At 40.9% G+C, this 18,440-nt stretch overlaps 1 protein-coding gene across 1 annotated transcript; it reads left to right on the forward strand.

The window, feature by feature from the left end:
* Positions 1-16,960: 16,960 nt before the first annotated feature.
* LOC141641462 (uncharacterized) lies at positions 16,961-17,425 on the forward strand. Its single transcript, XM_074450121.1, has one exon. It carries the CDS (start codon positions 16,961-16,963, stop codon positions 17,423-17,425), a length of 465 nt encoding a protein of 154 aa, XP_074306222.1.
* Positions 17,426-18,440: the final 1,015 nt, after the last annotated feature.

The raw sequence follows: 18,440 nt of genomic DNA on the forward strand, positions 1-18,440 counted from the left end.
AGTTTATTTTATTGAAAATAAAATAAATATTCGATTTGAAAAATCATTTTATGAATATATTTGATTTGAAAAGTCATTTATTTTAATGGGTTAATTGATTTGAAAAATCGATTTTTTTAAAAGCGAAGAAAGCTCGTTTTTAAACATGTTTTTTTGAGCTCGTTTTAGCTCGGTTTTTGAGCCCGTTTCCTTTACGAATTGGCACGAATCTCGAGTACACTAACCAACCCAAGCCTCTACCCATCCACCCTTGTTCGAACCCCCTATCCACGGCCCAATTTCCATCCCCAAATCGCCTCAAACAGCCCGCAACAAACGAGCAGCCCCCCTGTTTTGGCAGCTCAATCTCGAGCCCAAAACCCGCTCCAAACACTACCAAGACCCGTACCCATTAACCCTAACCCATACCCTAGTATCCTACCCATATTATCCTAGCTTAATCACCAAGAAAACCCCTCTCAAACCCTCCCAAAACCGGCTGGACAGCAGCCATACGGGATGAAGCCCGATTGCCCCTCCCTCTCTTTTAACCTACTTTAACTCCTTATAAATACCACCCCTTCACCATACATTCATTCCTCTAAGTTCTCGATACATCCTACCTTCACTCACAAGCTTTAAACCTCAGAAACAAACCCTAATTGCCTCTCAAAATCCCTCCACAAAACCGACATACAAACTGAAAGTGTTTGTGTGTCCTCCTCGAAAAACAATTCGTTCCTCCCTCAAACCTCCATCAAAACTCGATTTTCTTGTTCCTAATTAACCACATAACATCCATCTACACATTAGACAAATATTTACGAGCCAAATTGCCCTTGAGAGTACACGAAATCCCTCGAAAAACAGAGTGTTATACACTCTGTTTTCGCGGTTTATTCTTGTCTGTCCAGTTCTGTTTGTGCTCGTTTTTCGTGCCCAATAACCCAAAACGAGCAGGGGTTGCTTTAAGATCCCTGTTCTCCTCTCTTTCTAGTTTTCAAAACATCTTTTAAATCGAATTTTCGTCGTGAAACGAGGGAGATATCATCGTTTGAAAATCGCTGTCCAGAAAGTTTCAAAAACGCGTGTTTGCTTTGCTCTTCGTCGACGACGGCCTCTCGAGATAAAATCTACCATCGATTACGACCCAAGACGGTGTCAACGATACATGTAGGTTGAGGGTGCATCAAATCCTCTTCTTTTCCCTTTTATTTCGTTTGTTTTATGCTTTTTTTATTGTCTTGTTGTTGTTTGTTTTTCGTTTTGTTTATCGATTGTTCTAATTAATTATGAAACTAGTTAGTCCGAGTATGAGTTAAAGTACCACCATGAACACCCGCGTTGACTTGAGATGGGAAAATAAACCGCTACTTCAGTCGGTCGTACACCCCCGTCTCATTTACATATCCTCGTGTTCAAGGTAGGGCATAAATAAAACGAGTTTCTAACTTCGCTCTTCGCTTTTGACCCCTTTGTTATTTCGGCCAATTCGACATACCCTAGGACCCGTTGTATGTTAGTTTAACCTCTGATTGTTAACCTATGACGTATTTAGATGACAATAAATTAGTTTAATAATCTAATTAGACCCTTTAGGGTACATCGACATATCTTTAAAAATCAACTAACAATTCTGTAAATAATTGAACGCATCTTTCTCTTTCACCTAATTTCTCGCTAGTATAAGAGTGCGTGATTAGCACCTTCTTATTAACACTCGACGAGTTAACTTAATTTGCAAACTTGACCTAATTTAACCCCTTTGGGCCGTGTGGAACACTCGATCTTAAGCGAAGCTTTCTGACCTTTTTTTTATCATCGTTTTCTAATGTATCTCCCGTATCGCTTTGCAAATCCATCTAACTAATGAACCCGACCTAGGAATTAAGGTAGCCGTGTCTGTGGCCGTGGCTTTAGGCCGTGGGGTTGGTCTTGTTTCTCTTTGTCTCGTTTGTTTTATATCTTTTGTCCATTGTCGTTTGATAGCTTGTAATTTATCGTTTGTTTATCGAGTTGTAATCTTTCGAGTTAGTTTTCTTTTTTACGAGTCAAAACCTCTTCAAAAAACCTTAGTCTTATTTGGTTAGACGGTTGTTCCCCAATGCTTGTAGGAGCGTAGTAAACCGCATGTTGTTTAAAGCAACATGGCCCGGTTTATGCTAATGCGTGCTTTGGTGCGTAGCCTTATGTCTAATTCGATGAGATTAAGTGAAAGCATACATTATGAGGAGTGACCCAAGGCCGTGAGTCATGTAGGCCGTGGGCCACCCCCTTTGTGCACGGTTTTCTAGGCCAAATGGCCGTGTATTGCATCGTGTGTATAGCTTTGTATTTAGATCGAGTTGTATCTTTAACTTATTGTTGTGTCGGCATGAAATGCCTGGTTTGTAATAGGTAGATCCCAACGGCTCCCCCATTCCCCCTTAAGCCTTGTTTGCTTTGTTTTGTATGTTGTTAGATCAATCAACCCACATGCTAAATTACAACTTTGACAAAGTTAGTTTAGTTGCATCTAAAACGACATAGAAATTGTTGTCACATGATAGGGTTAAAACAACGTTTGCATATCATACATCGTAGTAGCTATGACCTTGTTTGAAATCCATACTTGACTTAGTAGAGGCCGTTATTGACGGGCGGGGTTGGGTGTCCTTATGGGCTTCCCAACACGTACCCTCACCCCTTACTCAAGATCTATGGTTTGTGGATCCGTCTAAATACCATTGGATTACGAGAGTCATTCAAATCGAGTGATATAGGGTACAAGTCTTTATCTTTAATCACTCGTAGTCGATTGGCTTTAAGCTTTTCGATGAAAGGTGTAAAGTTGACTTGAACGGTTCCAAGTTCCCAAAAAACTTGGTGGCGACTCTAATATGTCTTAATTCGATTCGAAAGAACCTCGAGTCGATTATGCCTGGTGTGGATCCCGCGGACGCAGATTCTCGAGGGCCTTGTCCACTGATTTGGCGACTCATTTGGGAAGAGAGGACTAGTTACACTTTGTGTCTAGGGTCTTTTCCTCCGAGGTGAAACTTGAAAAGAAAGTGTTGGAAAGTAAAACATTACTCATAGTGCTACGATTCATGCATAAACCCTTAAGGACTTGCCCGGGCCGTCCCAGCGTTTCTTCGTGATGCGTGGGGGGCGACGTCCCACTATGCCAGGAAGTTGCACATTGCTCGCTTCCACTTCGCCTCGCGTGGTTCTTGATGGTGGGGATGATCTTCTAGGTACTTTACCTTAAGACACCTTGCTCTATAAGACCGCAAAAGGATGGAGGGCATAGACCTTCTTGTAGAAGACTTGCCGAGACTTAGAGATGTCTAGGAGCATACATCCTTATAGCATGAGAATGACAATGTGCAATGTGCTTTCCCGAGTCTTTTTTTTGAAAATTCCCATGTCCTTTTCAAAACCGAACTTTTGAACAACTTATTTTCAAAATAGCATGGTTTTAAAAACGCGGAATGCTGCCCAGATAGGACTAGAATTTTCGGCCCAAAATGAGCTTTTATAGCCGGCATGCTGCCCATTTCAAATCTCATTTTCAAATCAATCCTTCTTTTTTCAAAATCAATCCAAAATGTTTCTCGAACCTCAACCAAGCATGAAATGCGTCGAGTCGTGTCCGGGTCATGGCCGTGTTAGGCCGGGTGTGTTTCGTTCTAAGAGTCTAGAACGCGACCTTGTTGGGTCACCTAAGCTCACCTCTTGGGCTTTGAGTCATGTTGGTCGACCTTTTGGTCTAGGATAGTCCACAAAAAACGTCCAAGCTAGGCCCTTTAGGACGTTTTCACTCGAACCCATGGGCTATGTTAGCCCAATCACGGGTTTAGTCACACCAAGTCCAGTTTAGAATCGAGTTATGACAAGTGAGTCATGTCGTTTTGTCCAGTCTAAAATGAACCGATGTCTAAATCAAACCGTGAGTCGAACCTCTGGTTAGTCAATCTTAAGTCGAGTCTTTGTTTGAGTCAAGTTGGGGTCGAGTCCTTAAGTGTGCAGGGGCTCTTACTTTAAATATTGACTCAGTACGGGGTTTTCTTGTAGAAAGGCCGCCAAAAACCCGACGTCAAGCAATGGAAGATGCTGTTAACAAGCTTACTGAGGCTGTGAATCTCATGATGACCCGCATGGATGCAATTGAATCTAAGCTGGGTGAAGATTCCCCTCCATTTACCCCACCTCTGACTGATCTGGAGAAACGGTTCAAGTTCATCGAAGACCGTCTGAAACTCTCCCAGGGGAAGAACATCCACTATGAGAATGCTAGGGCCTATGCCCCAGTTCAGGATAAGTTGCCCACAAACATGGTACTCACTGATATCCCAAAGTTTAAGGGCACAGAAGATCCAGTCCACCATGTTAAGGCCTATAAGGGGTACTTAGCACTGAAGGGAGTACCTGCTGACATGCTCTCTGAAATTTTCGCTCAATCTCTGGATCAACACCCGAAGGCGTGGTTCTACAATCTGGACCTTAAGAACTTCCCTACTTTCGAAGATATCACTGTGGAGTTCTGTAAGCACTATGCTGACAATGTCGAGATTCAAACCAATATAAGAACATTGGAGGTGATGACACAGAAAGACAAAGAAGGCTTTACTGAATTCCTTGCAAGATGGCGCGCTGAAAGCGTGAAATTAGCCAAGAAGCCTGATGAAGTTGAAATGGTAGATAAGTTCGTAAAGAATCTACGACCTATTTACCGTAATGCTCTGAAATACCAGAATTTTGGTTCTTTCAAAGAATTGATAAGAATCGGGATAAAGGTAGAGGACGATGTCCGAATAGCTGAAGCTGAGAAGCCAAAAGGATACCAAGGGGCCTCATCGTCTAAGTCCAAGGCCCCAGCAACGACCCATATTGATGAAGACATCAATCTCTTAGAAGGGCAATCGAAGAAGTTGCAGCACCAAACACCTAGGGCATTCACCGATATCGGATGCACTTATACATACGCTCTCCAAAGGCTCATAGCCCAAGGAAAGCTGAAGCCTATTGGTCCAACTCCGGACCCTCCCGCTGATCAACAAGGTAAATGGTATAAACCAAATGCCTACTGTGCCTTTCATCAAGGGAAAGGCCATGATACTGAAAGGTGCTATCGACTGAAGCACGAAATACAAGACATGATCGAGAATGGAACACTCCCGATCCCAACTGTTAAACCCAATAACATCACCAATCCATTTGGCGATCACACTAACTTTGTTTCTGTCGAAGACAATGTCGATTATTCCCATCTTATCCGCCCATGTCACTTGAAAGGGGTGTTTATCGGGAAAATATTTGTGGATTGCTTTGAATTCTTGCCAAACCCGAAGAATGAAATTCAAATCGGAAGTCTCGCTCTAGAATGTACTCCTCTCATTAACGAAGTTAATAAAAGACAATTCGATTCACCAACCTTCATCACTGGCGTAGATCCTCAGAGGACTACCTCGGGATGGAGGCAAACCATCACAGGGATCAAGGACAAGAGCCGAGCATCTAAGTTGACAACTGAACAAGGGAAAGCTCAAGACCAGATTTGAAAATTATGAGTCGGGATCTGTTTTCTTATCTTAGTCGAGTCGAGTCTAGGACTTTCTTTTCCTGAAGTTGAGTCGTTTGTTCCGCGATGACCTAGGGTGTGTCCTAGGAATCGTTCCTTCGAGTCTGTTAAGCATTTGCCTTTCCAATAAAAAGTTACAGTTTCAATTCCAAATATCTCTTGTTTTCAATCCTCAATCATTCCGAAACATGATAAAATGCACAACACACTCAAAGGCATCCCTGGGGTAGAAATATGTCCCGTTTCAAAATGGAAGGTACACTAGGATCCCATGTTTGATTCCTTTACCTATTCCATGTCTGGTGGTAGAAAACCTCCATCTGAACCAATGTTTGTGACAAGCTTTTAGATGATTCTATGACAAACCCGGACTAGCTCCTTGTTTCCCCTATCGATGATGGGAGGCAAGCCTTTTCCCCAACAAAATCATCCCATCTCGAAGAGAGAAGATATCAACCCGTTCTAACAAGGAATTGTTAGCTCTTACCCAAATTAGTTGGCGAAGCCCAGTTTTCAAGGTGTATCCATTTATGACTAAGAGAATGAATAGTCATTTTCAAAGAGAGAAAAAGAATGAAAAAATGAGAAAAAGAGAAAAATTGGAAAAATGAAAAAAAAATGAAAAAAATGAAAAAAGATGAAAAAAAAAAGATGAAAGAAAAAAAAATGTTGAAGTTATTAAGGAATGCTTTTTGGTTGAATGTCGAAGTTACGGAAGCCAGAATTCAAGTCAAGTACCCATAGTTGAAGTTCAATGGGCGAAGCCCAAAAGCTTAAGTAGCAACCTCTTTACCCTCTAAGTCCTTCCTGAGACAGTTACAAGGGGATAGTCGGGAATTTTGAGAATCATTCCGCTTGTGTTGTTACACCCAACCTTTAGGGTCCAGACATGGAAATTTGAACCCACATTATTTTTCAACCCATTTGCACTCGTGGTTCATCAAACCCGAGACACCCATTCCAACCACATCAGCAGCCACAGCCGTTGGCCTTAGCACCACAAAACAAACCTTCAGAATGATGGTTAACCATTCCAACTTGTTATTACCAAGCTCCACATCCCAAAAGATCCAAGCCTTTTACACCTAACCCCAGACACGGGATTCAACGGTACCTTACAGGCTAGAATGGGATACGACATGATACCTTAGGTGAAACCTTTGAGTGTGTACACACAATCAAAATGCCATGTTTATGCACCATGATCGAACTACGTCGGATTTGATTTCGCTCCACGCGAATACGTAGGCAGTCCTTCTGAACAAGGGATTCAATCCACTCATCAACCAAGTTGTCATCTTGTCGGTTTCTTACGGGTCTTAACCAAGTCCAAATGAAGCCACCTTTGTTTGAGTCGGTCTTAGCACTCGATGTAGGCTAGGATGAGGATATAGGTTCGGATGAATAGTATCGAGTCTCAGAATGAGCTTTATCTAATGGTTTAGGCAAAGATGCTGAGTCATATAGATGTGGGTTGGGTTAGGAACAGAAAATATGAAAAACCCGCTGAAAAGAAAGAAGGCGTGGAAGAAAAATAGTAAAAGCCCGCTGAAAAGAAAGAAGGCGGTGGCAAGAAATGATGAAAACTCGCTGAAAAGAAAGGAGGCGAGGAGAAGAGTGACAGAATGTTCCCGACAAAAGTCATGTGTGGTGTCCAACCGTTCTCATAAAATCAGTCTGTGTTTAGTGTCTAGGCGAAGCCAACGTTGTTGCTCTGTGATTTTAATCCACCTTGTCAATGCCAAGTGATCTTGATTCACATGTGCCCTCGGGAGCACGCCCATGACATACGATATCTCCGTCTCAAGTCCGACGACCTTGTGATTCCCGTTTGTCATCTTTTGGCGTTAGAATGGCCAATTTACATTTCTACCCCCACTAAGTCAATAATTGAATTAAAACTCGTGCACACTTACGGTTTTATTTTCCTTTTTTGTTTTACGGTAGCGGGCTACGCCCACGTTGTTTACGGGTCATACGGAGTGTCTGAGTCGTATTTTATGCTCACCCATCAAGGTTCGATTTCAAAAAATTTCAAAATTTCAAAATTCCAAAAACTTTTTGCGAATTGTGGATAGATGATCCAAGTAGTGGAATCCTTGTGGGTCGATGATCCAATCCTTCAAAATTCAAAAATTCAAAATTCAATTTTTGAAGGGCCGATGACCCAATCATTCAACATTTTCAAATTCAATTTTCGGGTCGATGACCCAATCATTCAAAATTTTCAAATTCAATTTTCGGGTCGATGACCCAACATTCCAAGTGATGTCAAATTCAAAATTCGGGTCGATGACCCAATTATTCAAAATTTTCAAATTCAATTTTCGGGTCGATGACCCAATCTTTCAAATGATCCAATTTTAAGATCGATGATCCAAATGTGCTTATGTGATGATTATTGCTAGTACGTTTTTGTGTTTCAAATATAGCAGGATATGCTTCAACTGGGGGCTCTAAAGCCTTCGACTTTAGAGCCATTGCAAACTGGGGGCTCTGAAGCCGTTGGCTTCAGAGACCATTATCAGGATGTAAAGGATGATATCCACCAAGAATTCAATTCAATACAAGAGTATGAAATGGAAGAATTCCGTAGCTGAAAGCAAATGATGAAAGCGGCGGCAACCTCCTTGGAAAGTCCCGTCCCATTCGAACAAGTGCCAGCAGATGATAAATTTTGGGCAAATGTCAGCAGATGATGAATTTTGGACAAATGCCAGCCGATGATAAACTTTGGGCATGTGTCAGCAGTTGCCGAACAACGACGCGGGTTTGATTCCGTCAGAAACGGATACGTAGGCGCCTAAGGATAAGGCTCAACCCACCATTTATGCAATTTATGGGTCGATGACCAACGATGATATTTCGACGCAACAGAAGCAAGAGTCAACCCCAACAAAGTTTCAGGTATGATCTCTTCTTATGGTCAAGCGAGCTTATATACGCAAGTCTAATGGACTATAAACGACCGAAGAATCCTCGGTCGAAAGGGACTGGGGTATACTTTGACTTTCGCCTTGTCCAAGCCTCGGTCAAAGTGGGGGCTCAGAGATACCCGTATCCGTCGATATTGGAATTTATAGAGAACCCGACAAACACCCGATGATGATAGGACACATGTATTCTTTAGTTGTCATTGTCATTATTTGGAGCTCGTTTTACGAGGTAGAATGGGCGTCGTCGATGAAGTATTTTATTAATTTAAATGATATTTAAATTAATGTTTTTTTAGTGAGTTCATTTTATTAATTTAAATGATATTTAAATTAAAGCTTTTTTTTAAAGTGATTTCAATTTAATTTAATTTGAATTTTATTTTCCCAAGTTTATTTTATTGAAAATAAAATAAATATTCGATTTGAAAAATCATTTTATGAATATATTTGATTTGAAAAGTCATTTATTTTAATGGGTTAATTGATTTGAAAAATCGATTTTTTTAAAAGCGAAGAAAGCTCGTTTTTAAACATGTTTTTTTGAGCTCGTTTTAGCTCGGTTTTTGAGCCCGTTTCCTTTACGAATTGGCACGAATCTCGAGTACACTAACCAACCCAAGCCTCTACCCATCCACCCTTGTTCGAACCCCCTATCCACGGCCCAATTTCCATCCCCAAATCGCCCCAAACAGCCCTCAACAAACGAGCAGCCCCCCTGTTTTGGCAGCTCAATCTCGAGCCCAAAACCCGCTCCAAACACTACCAAGACCCGTACCCATTAACCCTAACCTATACCCTAGTATCCTACCCATATTATCCTAGCTTAATCACCAAGAAAACCCCTCTCAAACCCTCCCAAAACCGGCTGGACAGCAGCCATACGGGATGAAGCCCGATTGCCCCTCCCTATCTTTTAACCTACTTTAACTCCTTATAAATACCACCCCTTCACCATACATTCATTCCTCTAAGTTCTCGATACATCCTACCTTCACTCACAAGCTTTAAACCTCAGAAACAAACCCTAATTGCCTCTCAAAATCCCTCCACAAAACCGACATACAAACTGAAAGTGTTTGTGTGTCCTCCTCGAAAAACAATTCGTTCCTCCCTCAAACCTCCATCAAAACTCGATTTTCTTGTTCCTAATTAACCACATAACATCCATCTACACATTAGACAAATATTTACGAGCCAAATTGCCCTTGAGAGTACACGAAATCCCTCGAAAAACAGAGTGTTATACACTCTGTTTTCGCAGTTTATTCTTGTCTGTCCAGTTCTGTTTGTGCTCGTTTTTCGTGTCCAATAACCCAAAACGAGCAGGGGTTGCTTTAAGATTCCTGTTCTCCTCTCTTTCTAGTTTTCAAAACATCTTTTAAATCGAATTTTCGTCGTGAAACGAGGGAGATATCATCGTTTGAAAATCGCTGTCCGAGAAAGTTTCAAAACGCGTGTTTGCTTTGCTCTTCGTCGACGACGGCCTCTCGAGATAAAATCTACCATCGATTACGACCCAAGACGGTGTCAACGATACATGTAGGTTGAGGGTGCATCAAATCCTCTTCTTTTCCCTTTTATTTCGTTTGTTTTATGCTTTTTTTATTGTCTTGTTGTTGTTTGTTTTTCGTTTTGTTTATCGATTGTTCTAATTAATTATGAAACTAGTTAGTCCGAGTATGAGTTAAAGTACCACCATGAACACCCGCGTTGACTTGAGATGGGAAAATAAACCGCTACTTCAGTCGGTCGTACACCCCCGTCTCATTTACATATCCTCGTGTTCAAGGTAGGGCATAAATAAAACGAGTTTCTAACTTCGCTCTTCGCTTTTGACCCCTTTGTTATTTCGGCCAATTCGACATACCCTAGGACCCGTTGTATGTTAGTTTAACCTCTGATTGTTAACCTATGACGTATTTAGATGACATTAAATTAATTTAATAATCTAATTAGACACTTTAGGGTACATCGACATATCTTTAAAAATCAACTAACAATTCTGTAAATAATTGAACGCATCTTTCTCTTTCACCTAATTTCTCGCTAGTATAAGAGTGCGTGATTAGCACCTTCTTATTAACACTCGATGAGTTAACTTAATTTGCAAACTTGACCTAATTTAACCCCTTTGGGCCGTGTGGAACACTCGATCTTAAGCGAAGCTTTCTGACCTTTTTTTTATCATCGTTTTCTAATGTATCTCCCGTATCGCTTTGCAAATCCATCTAACTAATGAACCCGACCTAGGAATTAGGGTAGCCGTGTCTGTGGCCGTGGCTTTAGGCCGTGGGGTTGGTCTTGTTTCTCTTTGTCTCGTTTGTTTTATATCTTTTGTCCTTTGTCGTTTGATAGCTTGTAATTTATCGTTTGTTTATCGAGTTGTAATCTTTCGAGTTAGTTTTCTTTTTTACGAGTCAAAACCTCTTCAAAAAACCTTAGTCTTATTTGGTTAGACGGTTGTTCCCCAATGCTTGTAGGAGCGTAGTAAACCGCATGTTGTTTAAAGCAACATGGCCCGGTTTATGCTAATGCATGCTTTGGTGCGTAGCCTTATGTCTAATTCGATGAGATTAAGTGAAAGCATACATTATGAGGAGTGACCCAAGGCCGTGAGTCATGTAGGCCGTGGGCCACCCCCTTTGTGCACGGTTTTCTAGGCCAAATGGCCGTGTATTGCGTCGTGTGTATAGCTTTGTATTTAGATCGAGTTGTATCTTTAACTTATTGTTGTGTCGGCATGAAATGCCTGGTTTGTAATAGGTAGATCCCAACGGCTCCCCCATTCCCCCTTAAGCCTTGTTTGCTTTGTTTTGTATGTTGTTAGATCAATCAACCCACATGCTAAATTACAACTTTGACAAAGTTAGTTTAGTTGCATCTAAAACGACATAGAAATTGTTGTCACATGATAGGGTTAAAACAACATTTGCATATCATACATCGTAGTAGCTATGACCTTGTTTGAAATCCATACTTGACTTAGTAGAGGCCGTTATTGACGGGCGGGGTTGGGTGTCCTTATGGGCTTCCCAACACGTACCCTCACCCCTTACTCAAGATCTATGGTTTGTGGATCCGTCTAAATACCATTGGATTACGAGAGTCATTCAAATCGAGTGATATAGGGTACAAGTCTTTATCTTTAATCACTCGTAGTCGATTGGCTTTATGCTTTTCGATGAAAGGTGTAAAGTTGACTTGAACGGTTCCAAGTTCCCAAAAAACTTGGTGGCGACTCTAATATGTCTTAATTCGATTCGAAAGAACCTCGAGTCGATTATGCCTGGTGTGGATCCCACGGACGCAGTTCCCGAGGGCCTTGTCCACAGTGTGGCTCCTCCCTTTGAGGGGGATTTTCAAGAATTTGGATATCAAGGAGGTAGCTTGGTTGAGGAGAGTATGGACTCAATCTTGGGTCAATGCCCGGTATCTTCCATCCTTCAAGGATCATTGAAGTGCAACCCTTGGTGTACCATTCCACACTCCCATCTTGAGTGTAGTTGCACCATCGGTGACTATAGAAGATGGTATGCTCATCAATCAAAGTCCTCCCTTCAAGAGGAATATAGGGTCCTCGGGCATTGAACCCGGGACAAAGGTGTTTAGCCAAAATTGTAATTAGACCTCCCATCACGAAGGTCTTAAGCTGAGATGTCCCTTGAGCAAAGTCATGGAACCTAGTGAGTATCTCAAGGGGTGTATTGAAGTTATAACGCCTCACCGCACGAACATTCAAATAAGACTCAAGAAAAGTTAAGTCGATGAGAGTACACCGATCTTGCTCGTACCTCCCATTGATGCACCCGGCTACAAAGCGCTCGGTGAATCGAATCACCGGATGTTGGATAGCAAAAGTATAGCAACGCTTTATATGGGTAAAGTCCCTCCCGGAGATAGCTTTCCAAAGAAAATCCACATTAAAATTATCGGGTTTTTCGGTATAGGCGGTGGGTACTTCAAGACCAAAAACATAGGCAAATTCCTCAAGAGAAAGAACATGGTCTCGGTTGCATAACCTAAACTCCATGCCTAAATTGTTGCGGGCATCCGCTATAATGCGAAGGCTACTCAAGAACTCAAGGGTGAGACTAAGGTAAGTCTCTTCATGAGCATGGAAAAGGTCCCCAATGCCAAGGCCATTGAAAAACATCTCGGTAGGGTACCTTATCTTAAGGATTTCCAACACCCTAGTGTCAACAAATTGAGTAGGTTCGTATTTCTTACCTAGAAGCTCGACGAATTTTTCGCGTTGGTCGTCGGATAGGAAGATCACTTCTTGGAAGTTGTTGAGTTGTTCAATACCTCCCCTCATTATCACATCTCGTGGTGTTGAAGAGGATGATCCCTTGTGCCTCTTCCCGATCGATTCAATCAATTTCTTGGCCTTTCCCTTTGAACTCATGTTGGTGATGGGGGTGATGTGGGTGTTTTTGAGGATATGAAGGTGATTTTGAGGATTGATGAGAGTGTTTTAGGGTTTGATAAGATGAGGAAATGAGGGAGAAAGGGGTTGTTTATATAGAAGAAGAAGGGAATCCGAACGGATAGGGTTGGACCTGACCTGTTTTTCTCGCATGAACATGACAATCCGAGCGGATTGCAGACGGGACGGACGGATTCTCGACGGGCAAGACGGGCGTCTTTTGTAGAATCCGCACGGATTCTAGAACAGAGAATTCTGTTGGTTGAGAAGCAGGGACAAGACGGGCGGATTTCGTACGGGACGGACGTCTTGATCAGGACGGGCGGATTCTTGATAATCCGCACGGATTATAGCGCAGATTAAAATCTTGCTTCTGGACGTCATTTGGGACGGGCGTCCCGTGAAGAGGACGGACGGATTGTAAGGGACGGACGGATTTCTTCGAATCCGCACGGATTCTTCAGCAGTTTCAGCTTTTTCTCTTTCGTGGGCCCTGGACGGGCGGATTTGCTTGGATCCGAGCGTCTCTGCTTCTTTCTTCTTTCTTCTGTCGTGAAATGATAAACCCCTTTTTCACTGATTTTCTCCTTTTTCCTTATCTTTTTCTGAAATTTGCTCATAAATCATGTAAGATGACTCTCTCTCTCTTCTCTCTCATGCAAGGAATTAAATGCAAAAATAAAATGTACAATATTATACAAAATAAAAAGGTTCAAGAAATATCTTACAAATGATGGTTTGAGGTAGGACTCTACCAAACTAGTTCAATTTGTAGAAGTTCTTATCCATCGAGCTTAAGGCTCTTAGTAGAAGATCAAAAGCTTGTGAGCAAGCTCCAAACAAGCATAAGTATGGGTTGCTCCACTTGAAGACGAAATTTGGCCAAGGAAGTTTGTCATACATCCTTTCTTTCACCTTATCCTTGGCACTAGAGCTTTCCTGATGCTTCAAGTAAATACATCCATGACTCTTGTTAAGATTAAGCATGAAGTGTGGTTCATTTCCATCCGTGGACTTCCACTTACCAACTTCTCCTTCAATTTTGGTGATGATGATAGCATTTTGATTCTTCAATCCTTCCAAGGTGGAAGAAGAGTTTTCATGACCTTGATGATCGGATACCATAGGAGTTGAGATTATGGGTGCCAAAGCTTCACATGTAGCCTCACGAGCAATTTTCTCTTTGAGCTTTTTCACCAAATAACTCTTGTAAGACACTTTGGCTTTTTGAAGAAGATCTAACATATCCTCTTCAATGATCATTGGCTCCATGGTAGGTGCCAAGTGGTCTTCATGAAGGATAAAGGAAGGACGTTCTTCTTCATGATAAGGTATCTCAAATGTCTCAAGGATAGGCTCCTCAAGCAAGGTGATATTGTGAATCTCTCCTCTAGGTTCATCATCATTGTTGCTATCTTCATGTAAATCATGAATGGGGGCTTTATCTAGCTCCTTTTTCAACACCACAACGTTCACATCAAAGGATACACCCTCATACTCACAAAGGTTAAGAACATTTGGTTTGCTCAACCTCATGTCTTCTTCATCAAACACAACACTCTCATAGTCACAAGAGCTCAAGGAACTTGGCTCCTCCCACTTTTCATCTTCCATGTCAAAGGTCACTACTTCAAACTCGCATTTATGCTCAATATCCAAAGAACGGTGGTGAGGGGTTGCTTGGAATTCTTTTAATTGGGCAATTTGAATCCCCAATTCCTTTCTTTTGATAGCGATGTTTTTAAGAACATCTTCTTCTTTTCGGCTCTCTTCTAGCATTTGTTTGAAGAAGTTTTGTTGGTCTCCCATCATTTGGAGGATCATGTTTTGAATGGGTTCATTTCTTTGTTGTGGGTGGGTGTGAAAATGGTTGTATTGTGGCAATTGAAGTTCATTGTGAAATGGGTATTGAGTGGGTGGTTGTTGTTGATATTGGGTGTGGTAATTTTGGTGGGAAAAATTGGGGTAGTGGTTAGGATTTTCGTTGTACAAATAATAAGGTAGGTTTGTGTTGACTTGCTCCTCAAACTCCCCATATCCATAGTCATACTCGAAAGATCCACCACATACTCCACAACACATGTCTTGAGTCATCATAACTAAGATGAGGAAACAACTACAAGCATGGAAACTACACAAAAACGGTAAGAACAATCCTTGAGGAACAAGTTCCTCAAGGTAAAAGCACAATTAAAATAGACAAACAAGTAAGAACTTAATCACATAGCACCGTCCCCGGCAACGGCGCCATTTTGATGGGGAGTGTCGTCAGGGCTCTCAATCAAACACATTTATAATACTCAACAAACAACTAGTTAGCGGTAAGTCGAGGTCGATCCATGGGACGGTGTGCTTTGGGTTCTAAGTCTATCTATCTCAATTTATGCTAGTGTCACAACAATGGTTGGGTTTGTAGTTGTGTCTAGACTAATGCAAACAATAAAGTAAAGCAAACAATAAAAGGAAAGATGTAAACAATTGATTAAAAGTGCTAGGATATCATGGGGTCATAGGGGATTCATGGTGTTGATCATACAAACATGTTCACAAGGTTGCAAGCAATTAATGTTGTGGAGGAACCGAGTTGGGTTATGTGTTACGGTTCATAGGAAGAGTTGGGTCCCGGAGCCGAATCGATTAGATTGTACAACACCTACAAGTCGACTTACTTTCCTCCTATTCAACTTCTATGCATGGTCTAACAAGACTCGAGTTGGTTTATGTCTTACAAGTCAAGTTAAGTAGATAAGAGATGGTAAAAATGCAAGGATTCATAGGCTTAGCATTTCATCAAACATAACATGTGCATAAAGTTGACATCACAACAAGCAAGCAATTTGATTATGAAAACACATTAGATTAAGCATGAATCAATCCCATGTTGGTTTCCCCTAATTACCCATTAATCCTAGCTAAAGAAACTACTCACTCATTATCATGGGAAACATGTCATTAATGGTGTCAATCATCACAACAAGTATAAACATGATAATAGAATGAAGAAATAAACAATAAAGAGTAAAAGGGTAAAAGAATTATACCAACTTGAGATGGTCCAAATAATAAAGCAAAGAATAATAGAAGAAACTTGATTGATTGATGGAAGGTTGTCAATCTCCCAATAATAACCCAATAATCTTCAATTACCCAATAATAAACTTGAATAATAAACTTGAATAATAATTAAGGAGAGATTAATGTGTAATTTGTGGAAAGATTAAAGAGTAATCTATTCTAATCTACTCCTAATCTAATCTAAAGAAGGATTTTCTACCCTAAAACAACATATAAGAGATGCCCCTTTAATTATTTACAAATGGGGTATTTATAGTAGAAATTAGGTGGATGCATTAGGGTTAACTAAGGGCTAAACTAGTAATTACACTTTTGAGTTTGAGCAAGGAGACTCCGGTATTTCTTGAAGGAAGGGAGTCTTTCACGGAGCTTGAAGAACACGAAATTGCTGGAAAGGAATCCGGGCGGATTCTTGTCGGGACGGACGGATTGTGGCAGAGGAATCCGAGCGGATTCAAGGGAATCCGGACGGATTCTAGTGGGGCAATCCGAGCGGACTAGAGGGCAGGACGCTCGGATTGTTTAGTGGAGACGGGCGGATTTGAGACAATCCGCTCGGATTGTTCTTCAGCAGTGATTTTTCTTCTTTTCTTCCCTTTTTGCTCATTTCCATTTTATTCTTGCGGGATTGGTCTTTAGTCCTTGCTTCCTCTTCATACTAGTCCATCTATTATCGTCAAGTAGCTTCCAAGTGTGCACGAAAGACGGGAATTTCCGCCTTATTATCTCCTTTTCTACAAAACATATGAAATGCGATAGAAAAGCAAATAGGAAGGTTTTGACGGATAAAATGGTCATAGAATGTTATAATAGTATGCAAAATAGGCTCAATTAGGGGACTAAATGTGCGCTAATTATGGTCACATCAGTTGGAGTATAACTACTAATAATAGTTGGCACAAGGGAGGTAGAATTTGGATATTATGGAATCCAACTATTTTTCTCCTTGATTTCTATGAATTTTCTGCACAATGCATCAACATGAAAGTCACTGAAGTTGCTACTACCACTCAATTTTTTGTATCTATGGTGTATGCTTTTAATGACCTTGTATATAGAATAAGTTTATGGAATCAACTCACCAGTTTTGCATCTGTTATTAATGGGCCTTGGATGGTAGCTGGAGATTTTAACTGTGTGTTATCTCACACTGAGAGGCTTGATGGTACTAGTTCTGATGTAGAGATTGATGAGTTTCAGAGTTGTTTGGATGCTTGTGGTTTAGTAGATAGTCCTACTAAAGGGGCATTTTACACGTGGAACAATAAACAGGATGCAAGCACCAGAGTTTTTAGTAGGCTTGACAGAGTACTCATTAACAGTGAGTGGAGTCAGAAGTTGCCTTCTCTGTATGCCCATTTCTTACCTGAAGGAACTTTTGATCACACTCCCTGCATTATTAAGAGCTCTGATCAGTCTCATAATTTCAAGAGGCCTTTTAAGTAATATAATATGTGGGGTAAGGATAAGAGATTTATTCCTAATTTAATTGGTTGGTGGACTGTGCAATGTCATGGTACTAAGATGTTTCAAGGGGTTAGAAAATTAAAAATATTAAAGGTCCACCTTAGACAATTTAACAAAGATCATTTTGCTGATATTGAAAATGCTACTGCTCTGGCCTTAAGGAATCTTGAGAATATTCAGACCAAGCTTATTGATGATCCTAGCAATCAGCAATGGTTGATCATGGAGACATATGCTGCTGAGGAGTACAAGAAATTGCAAGCTGACTGTAACCTGTTCCTCAGTCAAAAAGCCAAGTTAGCATGGAGTAAAGATGGAGATTATAACTCAAAGTATTTCCATCGAGTCATAAGGAGTCGAGTTATCAGGAACCAGGTCTTGAGTGTGAAAGATACTAAGGGACAGGAGCATTCTGCTCCTCAGGCTGTAAAAGAAGCTTTCCTAAAGTACTACAAGGATCTTTTGGGGACTGCTACCCACACTGATAACGTTAACTTTCAGATCATCAAGAGAGGTAGGGTGTGTGAAGCTAGTCTTCAGGATATTCTTTTACTCCCTGTGACAGATCAAGAGATAAAAGCTGCCATCTATTCAATCCCTGATCACAAAGCACCTGGACCTGATGGTTATTCAAGTGCTTTCTTTAAGGATTCCTGGACAGTTATTGGTGATGAAGTCTGTGCTGCTATTCAAGATGTTTTTAATTCTGGGAAACTCCTCAAACAGTTGAATGCCACTACTATTACCCTGATTCCTAAATGCAAAATGCCCACTCATGTTCATCAATTCAGACCAATTGCCTGCTGGAAAGGTTCTCTACAAGTGCATCTCCAAAATTTTGTGCAATAGACAGGCTCTTGTTCTGCCTGAGTTGATTAGCAAGAATCAGGGAGGGTTCATAAATGTAATACTCCGTATTTTAATAATAATTTATAAGAATAATTTGTGTAATTTAATAATTGATTTAAGACATTTCTAATAGTAATTATAACAA

Source organism: Silene latifolia, chromosome 2 (genome assembly GCF_048544455.1).
Source record: "Silene latifolia isolate original U9 population chromosome 2, ASM4854445v1, whole genome shotgun sequence".
NCBI classification, from domain to species: Eukaryota; Viridiplantae; Streptophyta; class Magnoliopsida; order Caryophyllales; family Caryophyllaceae; genus Silene; species Silene latifolia.